Below are 17367 nucleotides of genomic sequence, written 5' to 3' on the forward strand. Positions count from 1 at the left end.
TAAAATGGTTTAGAATGAATTGAATATTTGTGTACTGATTTTTCTTTAAAGTTATTTTTCTTAAATTTATTTTAGTTATTGGCGTAGCAACAGGTACAGCTAGTATTATATAAGTATTTCATATTTTTTAATTTATTTTTTTTTTTTGCTTACTACTTTTTTAACCACACCTTTGAACGTACTAAAAATAGCTACCTTTTGATGCTTCATAAATAAATAAATCATATAAATATTATTAAGCATTTCAAATCCATCAGATTTGGGTAGAAATCCGTTACATTATCCCAATTTAATGTATTTCAATTACGTTTAGACGGTGAAATATTTAATCAATGGCCCATTTCCCTTCTTAGTACTTCATTCTTGTATGTATAACCACCCATCTCACACCTCCCAAAACAACTAACATTTGAACATATCAAAGCATTGCTTGGCAACAGCGATTTGTTATCCATGATAGGGGTGGTGAAAAGAAAACTTACCTGCAAAAAATCCAAACGTTGCAGAAAATCACTTATGTAGCTCCCCAGTGGCTTTAGGCTCGGATACGACTTACCAGCCCACATCGCTGGGATTTTGCTTATCAATACGCTACGATATACAGCCTCAATAGCGGCGGACATCACAACAAGACCTGTGTCACATAAAAAAGTAATAAATTCAGAAATAAATAGAATTTATGCTGATTTGGCGTAAAGTAAATGGGAAGCCTGTGCACACAATAAAAGCAAACGTGACGAAACCATAAAAAATTGAAATCTATTACTAAACGCATACATATACACATGTATATATAAGGTAGGTGTGAAAAAAATCGATTTTCTTGAGTCATTTTAGAATTTTCGCTTTGACAACTAAATATTTTTATACTTTGTTTACGTTTTTAAGCAAAAAAAAGGCGAATTTATTAATTACTTCTATGCCAAACGATGCCCTACGCTGGTCGTCGTCCAAGTGCAGATCGCATGTGCGACTCCGAGTACATAACGCCTCGTAAAAAGGGCGCTCAAAAATCGATGAGGCTTGGGCATGAGAATGCTGGGATCGTCAAGCTATATCCAAGGCATGAGATAATGTTTTCGAAAGAACCTGAATTCGAACATTTCGCCATACGAAAGGAGTTGAACGACTTTGCGATAGCGCGTGACCGTAGCTCCTTAAAATCCTGCTCAACGAATTCGCTGGAAAGTCGCATCGATCGCCTGTCGACGCGCATGAAAGCAGGTACTATATTACGAAACATATTAGGAAATAAGAGAAGCAAAAATATTGTTTAATCCATTGTGAACTTCTCAGGCGCCAATAATCCAGCCGAAAGACGTGTACCGAATGTTGTCATGTCACCCAGCGAATGTAAGTCCAAGCCTCTGGGTCTGCATCACTTAAATCCTAAAACAAAGGTGAATGTAATTGAAGTAAAGTTAAGTCAATCTTCCACCAAGTCAGGCAGTCCGGTAGATTGTTTCACGTATGGCAAATTTTTGGAAGAGGAAAAGAAGAAGCCATTTAAGACGCGTGGGACGCAATCGTTGTACCGGTGAGTGAAGATGGAATTTTTTTCGAAAATGTGAAACTTCAACTGAAATCAGTTTATAGTCTGCGAAAATGAACCAATGTACTGGAAATTGAAAAGAAGGCAAAAAAATATATATGTATATTTTAATGCAAATACTAAATTTTTTTATTTGCTCTTCTAAGAGTAACTACAAAATGCTTAACGCCAAGCGCAATTCCCGCTAGTTCAAGCTTGAGCACGCCTATACACTTTGATGAGGCAACGATTCACGTGCCTAGGATATAAGAAAAAGCTTAGTGCCTTTCGCTCACTATAGAGAAAAGGCGACCTCGGCTGTGGCTTTTTTTGTTTGGTACCGTAAGAAGTAACTGTAGGGCACAATTCAGCCAACGCAACACGCCAAACTGCTACTGCACGCACCACAATCAGATTGAGGTGCTCGGGTTATGGTCTAGAATTAAGCTATGGGCACTCTAGCATTATTAAAAACTTCGAGTTCATCCCATGGTGCTGGATCATTGTACACCCTCGATAGGTCCGAGCGGAACTTGGTCCATTCATATTCCCTCAAGGGAAGAGTGAGCGGGGTGTAACATTTGAGGGCAGTACATGGCAAACATGTTTACGGATGGCTCGAAGTTGGACGGAAGAGTTGATGGGGGAGTATTCCGCAAGGAACTCCCCATCAAACTCTAATTTAGGCTTCCAGTCCACTGCAGTGTTTTCAAAGCAGATGTAGCCTCAATTAAATAAGCAGTGGATTGGTTGCTTGCTTCTGTAATTACTGTAAAGGAGGTAAATATCTACTCCGACAGCTAAGCGGCAATTAGGACCTTGGGTTCGTTGTTTGTGCGTTCGAAATTAGTCGGGGATTGCCTGACTTCTCTCTCGATTGCATCAGAATACTTCGATATTAAGCTCATTTGGGTTCTAGGCACAGAGGAAAACTGCTGGGCCGGTGAGCTTACAAGACAGGGGACCCTGGATACGGTTTCATCGTAAAATGAGAGGATTGAGGTTCCCTTGAGAACGTGTGGTCTGCTACTGGAAAGATACCTGCTACCCTGCTTTCATTGGTCAATGGTTCAGACATCTGGGATCTCACTTTTTTGCTAAACCTACGAATATTACAGATTTAAATATCACACATCTGGTGAAATTCATCAGTAGCTTGAAGCGGTTAATACAAACGTAAATCGCCACTGTTGGTCGTCATTCTCTATTCCAAAGCCTCTTTTCTTCCACCTATCTGGTTCCTTCCCCACTCCCTTTCACCTTCCCTCCCCTTGTATTGTATCACAGCGGACAAATTTTAAATTTTTATCGAAGTGGATATTTAAAATAGATATTTAAAAATAGTTTATAAGCACCTATAAGCTTAATGAACGCAACCAGTAGACAGGACACTATAATATAAAATCACTCGATTGCTGTGAAGCCCCAGAAAGCGAACACAGCGAACGAAAGCAGCCAAGCTATAAATGAGTTGACCGTACTCAGTATGGGTGCCCGATAACAATAATAATAATAATAATTGGAGCGTACACCGTTTCTGGGTATTTGGCCTAGCTTCTCCTCCTGTTTGTAGTGTGCGAATTGATGTTTTATCACAAATGGAAGTACCTACAGTTGTATGCCACCTCCGAACAGCATAAATATGCTCGGTGGTTTGCCATTGCCTTCGGAGGGGTGACCGCTATTAGAAAATACTTTGTCTATCATTTATTGTTTCATGTCCGGAGTTTCGACCCGTGCACTACCGAATAATAGTCACGCACCAACCCATTCGGCTACGACGGGCGTTCGTAGATAAGGGTATATGGCGTAGAAGATGAACTGATGAGCATAGGGACTCTCTGCCCGATACAAACACCTCTATGCCCGATATGAACACCAATGCTTGTCTACTACTCGCATCTTACAGCCTCTCAATTTAAGAAATATGTTTCGAATAGAAGCACAAAAGATGAATCATAGAACTTGCATGCCAGATAGCACATCTAATCGGGTCCAAAACCGATTAAAGTAGATCCATTTTTTTTTTTTTTTGTTGGGACGAACTAGCTCGTACAGTACTCAAACACACAATTAAGTCCCTTCTACTGCACTCGGGTTCCCTTTTTAATTTTCTTTAAATCTACACAACCTCCGAAGAAATCTGAGTAGATCTTGTGTGCCAAGGACCCCAGGTGGTCGCTTTAGAACACATCAGTGCCAAAGACCTCAAGCCTGATTCGAGCAAAGGCCGGGCGGATAGACAGAAAGTGGCCCGCCGCCTCATCCTCCTCTCCTCTCTCTTATAATTTTTTCTTACTTTAAGACAACGTTATCTCCCAAAAATTCCTCATCTGCCAAAATGTGCTATTTCTTTCTTTTTTCAAGCGAATCATCTGCGCAAACCCTGCCGTTTCTTCCCGATGTATCGAATAAGCAGGATGAATTAGAGCAAATAGAACTTTTTAAATTGCCCACCATATTGCCTGGCGACGGTCCTCCCGGTTTATATCAAGTCGAAGTACTAGAACGTATCCGAAAACGCTGGGCTTTCGCACAAGCTCTAAAAGAGAATCTACGCCGGCAAATAGAAGAAGTAAAGGAAAAAGCTAAACCACCCGAACACAGTATTATCTTACAGGCTTTCGAATGGGAACATTGGATTGAGCGCGAAGAGTACATACAAGAATGTCAGATGTTGCGACTCGAAATTCTTATTGGTATGTTTAATAAACGCGAAGAGGAAATGCATGCAAAATCTAAGACACGCATCGAGCAGAGTTATGAGCAGATACTAGCGCGTCGTGATGCCTCATTGCGTAAAAACCAAGTGGAATACGACAGGGAAATGCGTCAATTGGAAATTAAACGTCGTCGTGTACCTAAGTGTTGGCGAAAAGAGAATATTCTCAGTCAGCTGGGTAGTCCCAACTCAGAGTTCTATGGACCGCAGTTACGGTATGGCGTCAATCCTTCCCGCAGACACTTTGTCGGTGGCCGCAAGGAATTCGAAGCGCGTATGGATGATTTAGAGAAGCGTGCGGTCAAATTTACGAAGCTTGTGTGTCCGTTCGCGAAGCTTAAAAAATGGGCGACACCCAAGCAACGTTTCTTGGAAATCGAACAAAATTTTTGTTCTGATGAAAATCTTCAAAAGATGTATGAAACACTATCGGTGAGTATGCAATATTGTGTGGTGTTTCCTAAATATGTATGTAAATATCTCACATTACTGTTTTATTCTCATAATTCTTAGACGTTGCGTAAGCAAGCAGTAAAACAGAAAATAATCCCGAAATGTCTCATCCAAAAGACCCAACAAATTCAAATAAAATCGGATGCCATTAATCGACTCGAAGAAGAAAAAATACTTGAGGAATCCGAGGAAATCCAAGAGATCACAGAAGAAATACCAAGCGCAGACGATCTTAACCGTCCTGAATACGCGGAATTCCGCAAATCGTTAGAAATCAACAAGCAGCATGCACAACAGCTTTTACAAGAGCTCTATAAAGAGGAACTGGAGGCAATGATTCACGAATATGAAGGTTGCACCATCGGCTGGCTTATGCGCTTCCTATCCGAGGAACTGGGTCGCATGCAAGAGCAACGCCTGCTTCAATATGTTATTATGCTGGCGCAGAAGGAGCGTTGGCGCCGTGAAGCCGCCGAAGCCGGACTGCGACAGAAGGAAAATGAAATGCGCCAAATTTATGAGCAAATATATACTGATTCCTATTTGGCAAGTGCCGACATATGCCGCAAATATCTTAATATGATTTTGGAAAATGACATTCCAGGCATTGCTCGTGATAAGGCGGAAGCTGAAGTTGTGGACATGGCACGAGTTATCGATACTGACATACAACGCTGGTTAGATTCATTGTATGTCATACAAAATCCATTGAATTATGATTCTTTGCATTATAAACTCAAGAAAGCAATATTTCCTGATCTAAATGACATATTGAAAGAGATTGAAACTAAGGAAACAATAGAATATATCATCGATATGCTATTCACAAACATATTCACACTTTTGGAACCCTACGATATAGGCACGTTTACGGCAAACGAAATTGTGGATCGTCTACTCGATCTGGATTTATATTATTTCAGTTCGGAAGAGAATTCAACCTGCTCTTGTGCCGCATGCGAATGTCAAGAGGAAGATCGCGAAGTCAGAGCTTTGGTACGAAAGTTGATACGACAAGTTGTGCCAGGGCGGCGTTGGAAAACACCAGTGGAGCGTGTGGCTAATGAGATGGTGAAAGATTTAATCAACAATGTTATTGAAGAAACTTTCCAAAGAGGTTCTATATTCGAAAGTGAATACATGAATCAATTTTGCCAACTGCAAAAATCTCCCTCACAATTAAACCTGTTGTCGCCAAGAAATCCTCTCAATTTCGATCAATCTTCATCACACTCTTCCAGTGAATTGGAAAAAATTGTGTCCATCGTTAAATCAGAATACCCTGTGAAGCATGAAGTAGCTTCACCAAGCTATAAGAGTATAGACAGCTTTGTATCTGGACGCCTGCCCATACCTGAAGCAGTAAGTTTATATTGTATTTTGATGTTTATCGATAACTCTTTTATTTACTTAATTGTTTTAGATGTGTCGTGCTAATTGTATTTTCTGGCATTATTTTTGACTTAATCCTCCAAAAAGCTATTAAATCCTGATTCTTCTATGTGAAGATGAGCGCACAAAAAGTAACTGCATATCAAGTCAAACAAAGACTGATTAACTTAGAGCTTGAAAGCTCTGGTGTGTTGTTGCTATACTGCAAAATTTTGGGCTTTTCATGAGAGGATTTTAGTTACCTCACAAGAGGGATCCGTGCTTCATCTATTGTTGAACTCGTGATATAGACCGACCTGAGCCATATCTTGCTTGAGGATAAAAGGATGCCCACATGCAGGACGGGGTTGACTGATTTTAGATCAGTTTGCCTCCTCACTAGCACCTCCGCGATGCAATTTCCAGGAATATCTCTATATCCAGCAACTTAGACAATGTTTCTGGTTAACCGCTTGGCCAGCACATTTAGAATAGCTCTACACTCAATTATTGCTTTGAAGAAAATATTATTGCACTGCAGAGATTTAAAGGCAGCTTAAATATCAGAGTAGATAATGATTGGTTGTGCTACAACGGACGAGTCCCTAAACCAAAACACTACTAACTACTGCTTTGAGTTTGACCGAGCTCCGCTTCCTGTTTATGGTATGCGTCTTTGTGTTTTTCCACAAATTAAGGGACCTACAGTTTTATGAGAAGCTTTTTCATGACAGAAATACCTACACAACTACACTACAAACAACTTTTTCTATCATTTGATGTTTCACGCCCAGGGTTCCCTCCCCTGGTACTGCCCAATAGAACTAGTTCAGCTTGAAGGACATTGCACTCAGTTAGCCGTAGGCTTAGGTTCTACTAATTAATGAAGATAGATAAATGTCCTTAAAGGTATCCCATTCATATATTTTCGCTACTCATATTAATCCCACTCTTCTTTCCAGTTCCTTTTTGATTTTTCCTATGCCGGGTCCTTTGAAAACGGAGAAGATAAAGAGGACATAAAAAATGAAGATAAATTAAAAGCAAGAGTTGTAAATCACATCTATAAAGAGCTTCTCAACTTCTTAGGCCCAGCAGAAGACAATGAAAGTGTGGACGAAGAGGAATTGTGCACAAGTAGAAGCGTTCAAAGTGGTTCAAGCGATCAATGTGGCTTGCGCTTAATCATAGAAGAAATTTGCAACAAAATTACCCAGCTCAAAGACACAAATGACAATACTGGAATAGTTCCACAATCCGGTGGAATCACAGAAACATCAGCAACATCTTCGCATATTAAAACGGATTTCGATCTCACCGAAATCCATCATACAACTACGCCACTCGACCTAGTCACTGGTAAATCCAGTGAAGAAGAGTCGGGCAGCACAAAACAACCATCTTCAATGAAAAGAAAAAGTCAACTAACCGCTAAAACCGCACAAAAAATTGAACTTACGGAAGACGCTTCCACAGAAATGGATGAGAAATCAGTACAAATACGAGAGATCGCAAATATCAAGTCGGTACTAATTAGCGAGGATGATGACCAAGAGGAGTTCTAATAGAAAGAGAAGGAGGAGCTAGAAGTCAATGAATGATGTGAAGATAGAATTATACGTATATTTATATGTGCATATGTGAAAGATTTAAAGAAATTTATAAATTTTGGCACAAATATATTTTCAATTGTTTTAAAAGAAAATTTGAGAAATTTTTAAATCGTATTGAAATTAGCAGCCTATGCTCAATCAATCCATCTCCATCAATCTGGTAGCAGGGTGTCCGGTGGCAGAATTAGGAATAAAAATTTAAATAAAAAAATAGTTACTAATGATACAAGTTTATTTCAATAAATATTTCGAGTGGGATTTTTTTTTTTTCATTATTTTCTCCAAATATTGACCGTTACGTCGGATACTCCCTTGGTTCTGCTCTCTGTACTCCATGCCTCTCGCTCGAGACGTGATTAAGGAAGGAAGGAAGTTCTCTCATTATTGGTAGAAAATAATTCTTCCGCATGCACCGATAAGAGACAACCTCCACAGGAATTGCTTGCCCTCGACGATTTTAACAAAAATGTAGGTTCGAATCTCCGTGCATGAAACGGGAAAATTATAGAAAACTTTTTTTCTAATAGTAGTCGCTCGTCGACAGGTAATGGCAAACCTCCGAGTATATTTTTGTAATTAAAAAGCTCCTCACAAACACAGAAATGTACGCGCCAATTATTTATTTATTTTATTTTTCTACTTTAAGGGTCCTATAATGGTGATTTTGCTTATATTCACTGCAATTTAAATTACAAAGGGCTTCATCATTCTAACAGACAGTTTTCACTGTATGAAATTGCTCCAACTTCTTACTTAATTAGCAGAAATTTGTATGCAAATTGTAATCGTTTGGCTCAGGCGTTTGCACAATTGAATTTTGGAGTCTAAGACCGTTCCTCAATATTTCATGCACATTTGTTTTTCGAAGTATCAGAGCAGCAGCTCTCTCGCACACGGCGCTGGCGAATTATCGCGCAAACTTATAGCGACGAGCTCGATGTCCGGCCACCAAATGTTGTTTGTCACCAAACTTATTGCCCGGAACCTTCGCACCTATGAACGAATCTCCAAATCTTTACTTGGAGCATCACGAAAATATCGAATATTAGAACGTGAACAAAGTCTACGACGAATACTTGCCTTGAAATACGGTTCGATTGCGAATGCACGTTGTTTACCCGTCCCCATCCATTGCGACATCGTGACTAATTCCGTGACTAATTCCGTGATTCCCTCCTAGCGGAAAATGTAAAACGTATGTTTGCCACCGAACACTCCGCATGTGCAATTGTTGGATTTATTGGCATTTTAGTACATTACATAAAGTTAATTTGACTGAGCTTCAACTTCGGCAACATTTAGGCTCAAAGGCCTGAGCTCAGGCTCAACCAAAAAGTTAAAAACTTTTACTAAACATGTCTTAAATTTTTTTTTCAAAACTTTTATAGATTTAAACAAGGCGTATTCATTAAAAGTATTTAATTGTCAAAGCCAAGTAGTGTCAAAGTAGAAAACAAAGATTGAATTCGCCTTGTGTCATTCTGGGCTGACAGCCAAATGTACACGGCGAAAGAAAAAAAAAAAACAAATTAGCTAAGTTGTCGTTTTTAAAGTTTTTATAAAAAGAAATTATAAAACTAGTGTCAAAGCAAACATTTTCGAATTAAGTGACAAATTACTCGCTCAACCTACTGTAATCCAAATTTAGCCGAATGGGACTACTTCTTGGTGCAAAAAATGTACTATATGTACGAAAAGATTCAACGGTGCGCTATTTGGTTTGAATGAAGAAATTATCGATGGAACAATTAATTTTTATACAAATGTAGTTCAAAAAAAAAATCACAAAAATTTAGCGAAATTCGCAAAAATGTTACGAATTTTAATAAATTATTATCAAAATTCTCAACTTTTTAATCAGAATCTTTAGAAAACTTCTGGTTGTGCAATTTCAGAGCCCATTTAATTTTACTATAATAAAGTAAGGCACCGTCCTAACGTATGGCGCAGAAGCTTGGACGATGACAACATCCGATGAGGCGTCCCTTGGAGTGTTTCAGAAAGAGATTCTGCGAACAATTTTGGGGCCTTTGCACGTTGGCGAGGGCGGATATCGTAGGCGATGGAACAATGAGCTGTTTGAGCTTTACGATGACATAGACATAGCACAGCGAATAAAGATCCAGCGGCTACGACGGTTGGGTCATATCGTCCGAATGTATACAAACGCTCCAGCTCTGAAAGTATTCGTAACGGTTCCAGCTGGTGGTAACAGAGAAAGAGGAAAACCTTCACTGCGTTGAAAAGATCAGATGGAGAAGGACTTGACTTCACTTGTTGTTTCCAATTGGCGCCGGTTAGCACGAGAAAAAAGCGGCTGGCGCGCTTTGTTAAGCAAACCGCATAAGCGATTATCGCGCCAATCGATGAGAACAAGAAATTGAAAGTTTGAAGTCGCTCAAAAATCTAAATTTCTTCCATATAAAGTACATGTTTGGATGTCTTTTATTTGGAAGGAAATGCTCGCCACCGTTAGCAAAAAAAAATTTCAAAAATCAACTCGTTTTTTAATGGACTTTAAACTCACACTTTATTGTAAACGGGTGGTTAAATTTCAAGGGTCGATATTTAATATGAACCACACCTAAACGTCAAGTAGTTTTCTGCATTTCATTTAACTTTTCAATTTCAGACTAACTCAATTAGAACCATGGCAAAGATACACAATCGAGCAACGCGTTAAAATTATTCAGGCTTATTATGAAAACGGCCGTTCAAATCAAAATGCCTATCGCGCACTTCGTGATTTTTCGGTCAATTTAATCGTCCAAATGTGCGTACCATCGGAAAAATTGTGCAAAAGCTTGAGCAAACAGGGTATGTAGGAGATGTGAAAACACCAGTGCATGCTCGTACAGCTCGTACTGCAGAAAATATTGCTGCTGTTCGCGATAGTGTGGTTGAAAAGCCGTCCACCTCAGCTCGCCGTCGAGCCCAACAATTGCACCTCTTACGCTTGTCGTTGACGAACATTACGCATAAAGAATTGCATTTACACGCTTACAAAGTGCAATTGACTCAAGAACTCAAGCCTCTTGACCACTTCAAGCGTCGTCAATGGTCAGAATGGTGGCAGGAAATGGCAACAGTGAATGACCAATTTTCGAAGAAAATCATCTTCAGTGATGCGGCACATTTTCACCTCAGTGGATTCGTCAATAAGCAGAGTGTCCGCATTTGGGCGAATGATAATCCAAGAGTAATTGCCGAAAAACCAATGCACCCACAAAGAGTGACTGTTTGGTGCGGTTTATGGGCCGGCGGCATCATTGGGCCGTATTTTTCCAAAATGAGACCGGTCAGGCACTTACTGTGAATAGTGTTCGCTACCGTGAGATGATAACGAACTTTTTATGGCCCAAATTGGAAGATATGGATGTGGACGATATGTAGTTTCAACAGGACGGTGCCACTTGTCACACAGCTAACGAAGTAATGGCTCGTTTGCGCGAAAAATTTGAGGGCCGAATAATCTCACGTCGCGGCGATGTCAATTGGCCGCCAAGATCATGTGATTTGACACCGTTGGGCTTCTTTCTTTGAGGTTATTTGAAAGAAAAGGTGTACGTCGATAAACCAGCAACAATTCAAGAGCTAAAGGATGAGATATTCGGCACATTAACGGCACACAACCTCAATTAAGCCTCAACGTCATCGAAAATTTGGACCATCGGATGGAGGTGTGCCACAGAGGCCGCAGCGGCCATTTGGCCGATATTTTACTCCATACGTAATTGAGCTATATCAATATTATCATAATAAAGAGAAATGACAATAATTTCCTGAAAAAATTGTATTTTGTTAAAAATCAACACCGGCCCTTGAAACTTAACCATCCTTTATAAGAATTCAATGAACCATAAGACTGCGTACTCAGATTTTTTCCTTTTTAAATCTGATTAAAAAGTTTAAAATTTTCACGAAAATCTGTCGAATTTTTATAAATCTGGTGAAAAGTTTGAGACCGGGATGAACTGTATTTTTATACGAAATACTAAAAAATAAAAGAAAAGTGGTCACTACTAATTTAGTGCACGCGACTGTATGTAATTAGCTTTCCTTGTAGCGCAAAATAAATCAATTTAGTTTTCGCACTCACCCTTAATCGCTTTACGTAACGTAATCAAACTGGATCGAATAGTGACGAGTAAAACATTGAAACGTGTCATCTCCTGCACGAGTACAGTATTCATGCTTTGATGATAGCTCGTTGGGTAGCGTGAAATAGCAGCGTCACGATCAAAGTCTTTGGGTAACTTATTGAGTATGTCGGTGGCAACATTGGTCACCACTTCTTCGGGTGTTAAAGCTTTCTTGCCTTCGCCTTCATCGCCAGCTGACGAAGTGCTAGTGTCCTTAAGGAAGAAACAAGGAATATAAGGATGGGTTGGGGCAGTGGGTAGGAAAAGGTTCTCAGGGTAACGTTTGGATAAGGTCTCAATATAATAGATATGGGATTTTTCCAACATCTATGCATGTATGTATGTAAAAAGCGTGAAAAAACTTTGAGTTTTAGTAAAGAAACAGAACGCGAATTCAATATAAAAATATGCCATACTTACACGACGCTCATAGAAATCCTGTGAGAAAGCAGGAATAACACAATCAAAACAATATTGAAGCACTAATATTTTTCAAATAACTACTTAATATGCAGACTTACCAAACGATCCTGTGAATGCATTGATTCGCACAACAAAAAAACTCTATTAATATTGTAATTTCGGTCAAAAAAACTTGAACTAACTATTTTTACTAAATCAAGCGGCGAGTATGCATTATTACTCTTTCTGTTTCCCTCTTCAACTTTGTGTACGCTTACCTGTGTTAATAAGGTATGGCTCAACAACATATCCGTTTCATGCTGATCCTTCATGATGTCCGCATTTGCATGAAATCCAAATATACCCGGCGCCGTTTGAATTGGCAACTCGCGCGTATAATTCAAATACAACTCCAACTCCTTAAAAACTGGTATATAATAGATGTTTTCATCATCGAAACTATGGCGATTTTCCAGATCCAGCACGTCAGGACTATAGTAAATATTCAGTATAGTTTTCAATGTTCGTCTATCCCAATCATCCGTGACACGTCCACCATAATTGCATTCCCCAGTCAGATAACGCAAAGCATCATAATTCACGCCCTCATATTGATCCAAGAACATCTTCAGCTGCATTAAACTTATACGTAAATCAGTCTCATTGAACTCATAGGGAATATTCCAACCGATGGGACCGAAATAACGACGCTCCTGTATGACTGCATGGAAAAAGCACAGCGAATAGATTAATTGTTTGAAAGTCTGTGTCTGTTTGCACGACTCGAACCACTCGGGATCGCTGATCGGATCGCTTAACAAGGAACGCGTTATATTTGAACGCAGACCCTTTGGTGGTTCATTTGTCATTTTTATGCCATTTTGTAAGACAACAACGGGAAAATGATCAGCTGGGTATGAGGTGAGCCATAGGCGAAAATCTGGATGCGTCGCATCGGGTACCAAATTCTCGCATACTTTTTCCAACATTGGCATGAAACTCTTGGCCAAGTGGCAATTCTGCAGAACAACCCAATTGCCGAGCTTAATGCCTTCGTCTATCATTTTCGTAGCAATCGGTCCTTGACCTTGACCGAGCGAAAGTGAAAATAGACGATTAGTGCCGAAACCTTGTTCATCGGCGAATTTCAATAGTGTTGCTGTGGGATCGGAGCCTGGTGTTAGAATGAAAATTAATGGTATACAGCAATGAGAGTCCGAGAATGAGGCCATTAGATCGAATTGTGGCGGATCGACAAACTCGGATCCAAGTTGTTCTGTAAAGAGAAAGCAAACGATAAGGATTATAAGTATAGAGTGATTGAAGGGTGATAGAGTTCTTTAACAACAAATATTTGTGATAGGTTAATTTAAGTTTTTCAAGCAATTGGGACAACAAACTCTGGAAAACTTAGTTGTGGAGCGATACTCAGTTAAATAACGTGTAAAAGTGATCTAAACCGTTTATGAAACTCATCGTTTGGCAAGCAGTACGTTTCACGTATTGCGTCATGAGCGATTAGGCAAATATTCACCTAAACGGATGCGTTAACCAGTAAAATAAATAATTGGCGCATACACTTCTATTAGGTGTTTGGCCGAGCTCCTCCTTCTATTTGTAGTGTGCGTCTTGAAATCGTTTCACAAATAGAGGGACTGCAGGATTATTTCGAACGGCAATTGGTTCTTATGAGGAGCTTTTTCGTGGCAGAAATACACTCGAAGGCTTGCCATTGCTTGCCAAGGAGCGACCGCTATTAGAAAAAAACATTTTCTTCATTTTGGTATTTCATCGATATTCGAACCAACGTTCTCGCTGTGAATTCCGAATGGTAGTCACGCTCCAACCCATTCGGCTACAGCAGCCGCCCGCATTAACAAGTAAAACTGCCGCATTTAGGATACTAGAAACCTACATGTCATCCAAGAAAAACTGTGCACCCACTACGAGTCACTGTTTGTTATGGTTTTTAAGCTCGCTCCCCGACCGAGTCTGAACTTCGACCGTACCTTTTCGAAGATGATGCTGGTAACACTGTTACGGTAAATGATAAACATATCGTGTCATGAAACAAACTTGTTATGGTCTGCATTAGAAAGCGTGGTTTTAAAAGCACGGTGCCACTTGCCACACTATGCATCAAGCAATGACCCTATTGCGAACGAAGTTCCCAGGACGCATTATCTCATTGGATGGACACCCTCAGAAAGTCAGCCTAAGAAATACCAACGATAGCTTTGGAGTAGAACCCATAGGGTATAGGCGCAGAGCTGGAATATGAGGATCATGGCGACGCAGCCTGCATGACGAATTAACTCACTCATGATCATAATCTCAACTGAACTCAACTGAGGCAAAACGCGAACGATAGAAATAACTGGAAATCGTTAACTTTGGCACTATGGCAGCCGAGATCTTGCACTTTTTCCTCTGGGACTACGTGAAAGATATGATCTATGCCAATAAGTCGGAGATGATTCCAGAGCTGTAGAACGAAATCATGCGCATTATAAATGATATGAAGGCCGAACTATGTCAAGAGATCAAGACAAATTTTAATATGCACACCCTGCGTTGCCAGAGGAGTCGCGACTATTGTGTTTCACACATAAATGTCATAGGCTAAAAAGCATGATGAAATATGATAAAAAAAATCATTTCAACAAATTTTTTTTATTCTATTCATAAGAGAAAGTTTACGCTCTTCTTGAATCACCCTGTATGAGAAATTATTTTAATTTATGAAACGTAATGGGCATGCTGCGACGTACTAGTTAGTTTCAAATATGGCTCACACTTAGGTGACTTTTTCCTAGCCTAGGATTACAGGGTTTCGGCCACTCATTTGAGTCTTCTGGTCCACAGTGCGCTGCTGGAAAAAACTTTGTCGATGATTTAACATTTCAGATGCGCTTCGCACCCAGAATGGTCATCCACCCATTTATGACGTCCGGCACAATAGGGATATATGATGTTAAAAAGGGTAAAATATGGAAATGTGGATTTTTGGGTAACAATTAGAGATAAAAAAATTTGGCCATACTTGAACTTCGTTAAGAAAAGAGTCACCTTTTTACAAACACACATTTTGCTTTTCATATTTCTCAAATAGCCCCTCGACATACATTTTCCAGCTTGCATTATTGAGAAGACATCACAAGCATTTATGTGTTTATGTCTGTATGTATGTGATATACACACACATTTGTATTTGAAGAAGGCGAAAAATACTGCAGCAAGCGTATACGTCCATCAAAGAGTTAATTAAATATCTGTCAGACACAGAGGCAACTGTTTGCTTGAACACTTCATAGGAGGCATTTGTTGTGGATTGTGGGCACAGTCAGCAGCCATCTTGCAGATAACTTTTTCATACACAAATTTTTGTGCAAAACTTGAATAGCTGATAAGGCAGCAGCCTCTTCAGTTAGCGCAGCTTCAGTTATTTGGGTGTTGCAATCTCAATCGGGCTACCAAAATCTTTGGCGTACATTTTTTTTGTACAACCGCACCCCATCGATCACTTCAATCGATGGTGAAGAGACGCCGCAATACAAGAGTTGCCTTATACATTTTGCGCTCTATAATGAAAATACAGTAAAATAATAATGAAAATGACTTCATTATTTTTCATAATATTCTTCTTGAAAGTCAATACAATTCTGCATTCGCCTAAACCAATTTTCAAAGCATTTTTGCCACTCAGAAGGTGATACCTCCAGCTTATTCAGACATTGAAAAACTTTGGCTTCATATTTTATTTTGATGTTCGGGAAACAAAAGAAATCATTAGGTGCCAAATCAGGATTGTAAGGTACATGCCCCATTAATACATTCTTTTGAGTGCTCAAAAACTCTCCTGTGTGTGTCGATACGTGAGAGCTCGCATTGTCTTGTTGAAGGATGATTCGTCTTTGGCGGCTGATTTGCCTTAATTCTCCGAAAACTTCTGGGAAACAAATACAGGGTGGGCCATTTCGGGTTTGCTTTTTGAACCACCTATTTTTTTGAGAATGGTAACACAAATGACATGTCAAATGTGTTCATAATTTACTTAAAGGTTTGACATTTACGAAATGGGACTCTATACCCTTGAACAAAATTGGGAAATATTGAAAACCTATTTCCAAAGTGGTGAGTCTTCTTCTTCTTCCGCGGTTACAGTAAATGGCGAGCGTTACCGTGACATGCTCAACAAGTTTTTGTTTCCAAAAATTGAAGAGGATGACATGGACGACATTTGGTTTCACAGGATGGTGCAACTTGTCACACTGCCAAAGTTACACTCGAACTTTTGGCTACCGTTTTTGAATTCCGATATCAATTGGCCACCTGGGAGCTGTGATTTAAGCCCGTTGGACTATTTTTTGTGGGGAACCGTTAAGGACAAATGCTATGCGAACCATTCAGAGAGGATTGATGCTTCAAAACACGAAATCGAAGTTGCCATTCATGAAATTGGAGCCCAAACAATCGAAAATGTGCTTAAAAATTGGGTTGATCGAATGGCCTACTGTAAAGCCAGTCGTGGCAGTCATTTGAACGATATTATTTTTCATTCATAAATGACAATGTTCAATCTTCAAAATAAAAAAAAAAGTTTGAAAAAATATTGATTAGTTTTTTTTTTATAGCCGATTCAAAAAGCAAATTTTACATGGCCCACCCTATAGTTGTATACCACTCAGAATTTTCTGTTACGTTAAGTTTCTGAAAAAAACCAGTGATTATTTGCTTTGAGGTATACCTTCCGCGAACAACTTTTGTTGAATTTTGCTCCGTTCATATGCATAGACCCAAGATTCATCATCTTTTACGATGTCATAGACGTGCTTTGAATCACCGTGACTGAATTTCTTCAACATTTCTTTACACCAATCGACAAGAGTTCTTTTTTGGGCAGTTATGCGGTTTCCTACCTGAACAAATCTTCCCGACGACTAAATGTTCATGCAATATTAAATATATGCGCATCCCACTAATGCCAAAAAATGCCTCTATCTCGCGATATGTCACATGTCGATCTTGTCGTATCAATCGACGTAGAGCATCGATTGTTGCTAAAGCCATATGCTTCAAAGGGAGAGAAAGAAAACGATGAGGATGATCGACGGTTTCTGGCACAACAATCGT

The 17367-nt window shown here is 39.5% G+C and overlaps 2 protein-coding genes across 3 annotated transcripts in view; one reads left to right on the forward strand and one right to left on the reverse strand.

Annotated features, from left to right (window-relative positions):
* The window catches only part of LOC128863007 (dynein axonemal heavy chain 7), a 102019-nt gene that overhangs the window by 9236 nt on the left and 75416 nt on the right, over positions 1 to 17367 (reverse strand). Inside the window, exons 29-33 of one of the 2 annotated variants that reach the window (XM_054101886.1) lie at positions 12513 to 13510; positions 12354 to 12362; positions 12253 to 12270; positions 11790 to 12159; positions 483 to 634 (exon numbers count right to left, since the gene is read on the reverse strand). In XM_054101886.1, coding sequence (XP_053957861.1) covers positions 483 to 634; positions 11790 to 12159; positions 12253 to 12270; positions 12354 to 12362; positions 12513 to 13510 — 1547 coding nt within the window. The remainder of the gene's footprint in view (positions 1 to 482; positions 635 to 11789; positions 12160 to 12252; positions 12271 to 12353; positions 12363 to 12512; positions 13511 to 17367) is intronic. The other variant, XM_054101887.1, reaches the window with a different exon arrangement.
* LOC128863006 (uncharacterized) lies at positions 863 to 7742 on the forward strand. Its single transcript, XM_054101885.1, has 5 exons — positions 863 to 1224; positions 1297 to 1537; positions 3899 to 4685; positions 4767 to 6068; positions 7040 to 7742. Exons 1-5 carry the CDS (start codon positions 930 to 932, stop codon positions 7640 to 7642), a joined length of 3228 nt encoding a protein of 1075 aa, XP_053957860.1. The 5' UTR covers positions 863 to 929; the 3' UTR covers positions 7643 to 7742.

The sequence above is a fragment of the Anastrepha ludens genome, chromosome 5 (genome assembly GCF_028408465.1).
Source record: "Anastrepha ludens isolate Willacy chromosome 5, idAnaLude1.1, whole genome shotgun sequence".
In the NCBI taxonomy this organism is placed as follows: domain Eukaryota; kingdom Metazoa; phylum Arthropoda; class Insecta; order Diptera; family Tephritidae; genus Anastrepha; species Anastrepha ludens.

Bases quoted from the DNA above. Each gene is read 5' to 3' on its own strand.
- LOC128863006 (XM_054101885.1), top strand. From the start codon at position 930: ATGCCCTACGCTGGTCGTCGTCCAAGTGCAGATCGCATGTGCGACTCC. The intron at 1,538-3,898 runs GTGAGTGAAGAT...TCTTTTTTCAAG, and splicing joins GGGACGCAATCGTTGTACCG to CGAATCATCTGCGCAAACCC. The intron at 4,686-4,766 runs GTGAGTATGCAA...CATAATTCTTAG, and splicing joins AGATGTATGAAACACTATCG to ACGTTGCGTAAGCAAGCAGT.